Source organism: Sinocyclocheilus anshuiensis, unplaced genomic scaffold, assembly GCF_001515605.1.
Source record: "Sinocyclocheilus anshuiensis isolate Anshui unplaced genomic scaffold, SAMN03320099.WGS_v1.1 scaffold745, whole genome shotgun sequence".
Lineage (NCBI taxonomy): Eukaryota > Metazoa > Chordata > Actinopteri > Cypriniformes > Cyprinidae > Sinocyclocheilus > Sinocyclocheilus anshuiensis.
Genome location: NW_015540128.1, coordinates 674,362 through 680,368, shown reverse-complemented (window position 1 = coordinate 680,368; position 6,007 = coordinate 674,362). Strand labels below are relative to the sequence as shown.

Sequence of the window (6,007 nt, the reverse complement as noted above, 5' to 3'; positions counted from 1 at the left end):
GTGTGTGTAAGAGCACGAATAATTGCTTTCTCCCCAAAACTCCCAGCTCTAATCTTCATCTCTCGTCTTCCTTTAAACAAATTCCCCTTTACGAATTGTCTTCAGAGCGTCTGGTCTCTCGTCCGCTGCTGATAATTCTCCGTCTGAATGGACTGAAATGTAAAGGGGTTTGTTAAGAGTCTTTGAGTGCTGTGTTGTGTTAGGAATAGTGTGCTGATAACGGCGGTGAGGACAGACGCGTGTCGCTGTCAGCACCATCTTTAATGAGAGCTCCTTCCTTTGATTCCCGGCATTAATTAAGACGCGCCGCAGCAGGAATAAACTCCTGAGATGCTTTTCATTGACATCCAGAGAGAAACGTTCAGAAAAAGACAGAATTGTGTCTGCAAACACAATATATGTGAATAACACAGTATTTTATTTGACTATTAGCTTATCTTTCTCAATCTGTCGGTGTGATTGACTGCGTTTGTCCAGTTGACTTGTGTATGGTTTCTGAGAACAGTCATAAAAATGGAATATATATTCATGCATTAATTATATATAATTAATGAGAATGTCAAAAAAAATTATGATTCGCACAAAAACGCAAAGGTTTTTACAACAACAATATAAATGACAATAATTTATAACAATATAAAAGTCTGGAGTAACTTTAAGAAATTAGGACAGAAATACCTTACAATTACAGTAGAATGTTCTTCACAAAGAAATAATAGTGACACAAAAATAATAATAATAATAAAACTTTATTTTTTTAAGAAATATCACACAAATTATTTGCCAGAATAATAAAAATAATTGTTAAATTTTCATTTAATTAAATTTAAAAGAATAATTAAAATGTTAATTTTAACTGTCTGGGGAAAATAAAATAAATTAATAAATAAATAAATAACATATCATAAAATAAAACATTTAATCAAAAAAGTAATAGATTAATAAATTGTTCAAGATGAATGAATTCAATTAATTTAATGTGATTTTGAGTGTTAAAATTGTTAACTCTGAGCTATTAGAACAGAATCCAGAAAAAATAAAACTGAAAACAGTGAATTTCAGGAAAAAAAAGACAAAATTTGAGGAAAAAATAAATCTAATTTCATAGGGCTCGTTTTTATTTACTTACTTTGTTTTGTTTTTTTTACTAAATTTTATTACTTTTTGATTAATAAAAATGATTTCATAGGGCTCTAAAAAAAGTAATTTTTGTTAAATTTGGAATAAATTGTTAAATAGTTTGCGTTATGATTTCAAATAAGCAGACATGCTTTTTGATCAAATTAAACAAAATCCAGAAAAATTGAAACAGAAAAAGCAGCATCCAAAACAAATGTAAACAGATAAAAAACTGAATTTGAAAAAGAGATGTCATACAGCTCTACTCATGTTGAAGGCAGGGATCTCGTCTGTTCTTCTCGTGTTCAGTCCAGCAGGAGACACTGGTGTTTAAGAGCTCCAGACAGGAGGAGCAGAGTTTGTGATCTTCATCGCATCAGATCTTTGACAGACAGTCATAGTTTTGTCTGAGAGAATAGAAACAGAATACAACATTTCACTTGGGCTTGAAACAAAACTGGAGTTATTTTTATCTGAATAGTGCAGTCAGCTTTACTGTTTCTCCTCAACACACACAGTCAATTAAGGCAAATGAAGGAGTGTGTGTGTGTGTGCCAGTGTGTGCCAGTGTGTGCGTGCGTGTGTGTGTGTGTGTGTGTGTGTGTGCGCAAGTGCGTGTGTGTGTGTGTGCAAGTGTGTGTGTGTGTGTGCGTGTGTGCATGAATGACATTCATTACTTCAGTTGTTCATAAATGAATTAGTCTTCTTCCATAGTATTCCTCTGCAGTGTGTAAATGAGCATGAGTAAGTCTGTATGTCTGCACATGTGAACAGAGACATACTGCTTCCTTTATGGTCTTTTCTGATGCCTGCATTCATCTTTTCATTGCTTATCTCACTGTGAGTGGTTAAACGAACACATAAAACATATAAGCCCTAACTGAATGTCCTCTTCTCTACTCATCTACTCATACATTCTGTCATGTCAACAAAATACACCCACTTCTCGTGTGTGTGTGTGTGTGTGTGTGTGTGTGTGTGTGTGCTCATAAATCACAGTAAACTTCATCAGAGCCGTGAGACTGATGTTTGACAGGTTCCTCGGGTCCTGCTCCGAACACACACACTGGAGTCTGAAGATCATCAGCACTGAAAACAAACTCTTAAGCGCTCCAGATTCTCCTCCAGAGCCTCATCCTTGGTTTATTACACTGAGACCCGGCTCACCTTCACTGGGAATGACTGGAGCTCTCCAGCACACATTAGAAAGCTTCCGGAGATTGTCCTCACGTATTTGGGGACCTCATTATATCTGAAGAGTTTGGTGAAATTATAGAGAAGACGAGCCTGCAGAATCACTCTCAGACCGAGCAGAGATCGACTTCACTGCGAAAAATCATGCTCTTCCTCAGAACTTCTGTCTGGTTTTCCAGTATAAATATCTAAACGTCTTAACTTGATGACTTTATGCTTAAAACAAGAGACAAAATGTCTACCAATGGAGTGTGAAAAATAATCTTGTTTTCCCTTTATATTACTGTAAATAGGTTTTTCTGATTCCATTGACAGATATTTGTTCTTGTTTTAGGTGTAAACATACAGTAAGTGATACATTTTTCAGAAAACAAGACTTATCGTAAGCAGGGTTTGTGCATGTCATGTTTTTGACAAATTAGACTCTAAAAAGGTCTTAAATCAGTATGTATTAAGGAAGTTTTAAGTTTTAAATTAAATGTTAAATGTTGCATTCACTGCAAAAATGATTGATCTTCTTAGTATATTGTCTTGTTTTCTAGTGCAAATATATAAACATCCTTAAATCAAGAATGAAGACATGAAGTCTTGTTTTCTGAGAAACTGAACAAAATGAAGTGAGTTTTTGATTAAAACAAGAACAAATATCAGTCCATGAGGAATGAAAACGTTTTTTTTAATTATTTGAATGAAGTTGATTTTTCTGAGGCCAGTGACAGATATTTGTTCTTGTTTTGGTCAAAAACTCACTTCACTTTGATCAGTTTCTCAGAAAACAAGACTTCTTATTTTGTCATTTTGCATCTCAGGTAAAACCATATTGATGTATTGTGTCCAATTCAATCAAATCTGCCTTCATCAAACGTGCAGAAACCTGGTTAAGTCATTTTACATCTCATGCAAACATCCTTAAATCAAGATACATTTATTTGAGAGGCAAAATAACATCAGATATTTGTTCTTGTTTTCAAAACGTATCAAAATTAAGTGACTTTACACTTAAAACAAGAAAAAAAAAATCAGAAAAATATGAAAAATATCTGACCTCACTTTCTAATATTTGTTCTTGTTTAAAGCTTTAACTCACTTTATTTTAATACATTTCTCAGAAAATAAGTCTTGATATATCGTTTTGCGTCTCTCAGTAAATGTATTTTGATTTAAGAATCTTTAGACATTTGTGCTGGAAAATGACAAAGACACTGAGGAAGAGCATCACTTTTTACAATGTTGCAAAAGTAACGGTAGTTTCACCATGTTTAAGAGGCATTTCACCCTGTTACTGTGGTAAAGTTAGTGCGCAAGGGATTTAGCGCCTTATTCAACATATGATGATGACATAACACTAAATTATGTCTACATTTCTACAAACCTGATGAAGAAACAAACGTGTGTGTGTGTGTGAGAGTGTGAGTGTGTGTGTGTGAGTATGAGTGAGAGAGAGAGAGAGAGAGAGTGTGTGTGTGAGTGTGTGTGTGTGTGTGTGTGTGTGTGTGTGACTCTGACCTCAGCGTTTCTCTCTCTGGTCTCAGGTCGTCATGGAGACAGCGGTTACTGGCCTTCTGACAATAACCCGATTGACATGAGCAGCCTGAACGGTGAGAATGATCTTGTATGAGCAGAACATCACAGCTGTTACTGTAAACACACGTACAGTAAACATCTAAACACTAAAACAATGCTGCTGAACACAAATATGCAAAGCTATTTTCAACATGCAATCGCAACATGAAATCAAGGTCAACTCTGAGTTTACTGACTGTGTTAATTAATGTTCCTGATCTTAATGTGAATGATTCATCAGTGACAAAATTCTGAAGACATAATGTCTTTAGAATCTTTCATCAGTAACTTCCTCCACCTGAGAAATGACTTTCCTCTTTATCTGTAGTTCAGTCTGTGCTCTGAATCTTCTGCTCGTTTCAATTGCTGTTTAGCTCAGAAATACACAGTCAGAAAGATGTTTAACTGTTTCTGTAAGACATTAATGCTTTTATTCATCAAGGATGCATTAAATTGATCAAAAGTGACAGTAAAGACATTTATAGTGATTCTATTTCAAATAAATGCTGTTCTTCTGAACTTTCTGTTCATCTGTGAATCCTGAAAAATAAAATGCATCACAGTTTCCACAGAAATATTGTGCAGCACAACTGTGTTCAACATTGATAATAATCAGAAATGTTTCTTGAGCAGCAAATCAGCATATTAGAATGATTTCTGAAGATCATGTGACACTGAAGACTGGAGTAATGATGCTGAAAATACAGCTGCGCATCACAGAAATACATTACAGCTTAACAGAGATTCACATAGAAAACAGCTGTTTTACATTTTAATAATATTTTATATTTTTTCTGTACGTTTGATCAAATAAATGCAGCCCTAGTGAGCAGATGACACTTCTTTCAAAAACTGACCCCAATCTTTTGATAGTGTTAGCATATAGAATATATGAGGCATAAACAGACATATTTTTACAAATAAATAAATAAACAAATGCGTTTCAAAAGACATAAATACACAAAGTACAAATATTAAACATTAGGGCATGTGTATGTGTGAATGTGTGTGACCAAGGCAGTGTAAAATATTAATTTGCATATGCAATAAAGCGTAAAATAAACAGTGAAATAATTACCCTTTTAACAGTCATAATCACAGTAAACGCGTATTAATTCCTCGTTTGAATTCTAAAGCTCAGTCGCCTGTGGACTGATTATAATTGCCAAGCAACATGATGATTAGAGATTATCTATAAACATGATCAATTCAGACATGTAGAAGTCAGCAGTTATCATCCACTGGCGCTCATGGCTTGTGTTTTAACCCAAAAATGAAAATTCTGTCATCATTTACTCACCTTTTTTCTGTTATTGCACCTAAAATGTAGAATAGTCTTCCGTTATGCGTTAGAACTGCTCAAACACTTTCTGATTTTAAATTCAAGTTAAAAACTCATTTGTTTTCTTTAGCTTTTAATGTATTGAAGAGATTAATATAATCTCTTTTATCGTTCGTCTTGTCTTGAATATTGTATTACTTGTATCAATGTAAAGCACTTTGGTCAACTCTGTTGTTTTAAATTGTGCTCTAGAAATAAACAAAAGAGGAAATTTTGAAGAATATTTGTGACCAGACAGATGACAGTAGCCATTGACGTAATATTTTTTTCTTACTATGGAGGTCACAGATATTATTCAAAATATCTTCTTTTGTCCTCAACAGAAGAATGAACTCACACAGGTTTGGAAGGACATGAGGGAGAGTAAATTATGATGAAAATGAACCGTACCTTTAAGCGACTGAACATGATGTGGGTGAAGCAGCACTGATTTTAATCAAAATATCTCATTTATCTGAAGAGCTGATGAACACAGGGGACCAAACCGACACACACACACACACACACACACACACTCACACTCACACACACACTCACACACACACTCACACACACACACACACAGAGTGCTAATGTTGAGGTGTGCATTGCGAGCTCAGTGTTGTTGATTTCAGAGCCTCCGATCGGTCAGATGCGGCCGCCTCATGGCAGCGTGACGCCGCAGAAGAACAGCAACCTGCTGGTGATCATCGTTGTTTCTGTGGGAGCTGTGACTGTGGTGGTGGTGGTGATCGTCGCCCTGATCTGCACCCGCCGCTCATCCGCACAGCAGAGGAAGTGAGGTTGTTG

The 6,007-nt window shown here is 35.3% G+C and overlaps 1 protein-coding gene across 1 annotated transcript in view; it reads left to right on the top strand.

Annotated features, from left to right (window-relative positions):
- Positions 1–6,007, top strand: part of dcc (DCC netrin 1 receptor) — a 187,354-nt gene that overhangs the window by 156,369 nt on the left and 24,978 nt on the right. The window contains exons 22-23 of the mRNA XM_016484514.1: positions 3,846–3,911; positions 5,833–5,995. Of these exons, the coding sequence (XP_016340000.1) occupies positions 3,846–3,911; positions 5,833–5,995 (229 nt within the window). The remainder of the gene's footprint in view (positions 1–3,845; positions 3,912–5,832; positions 5,996–6,007) is intronic.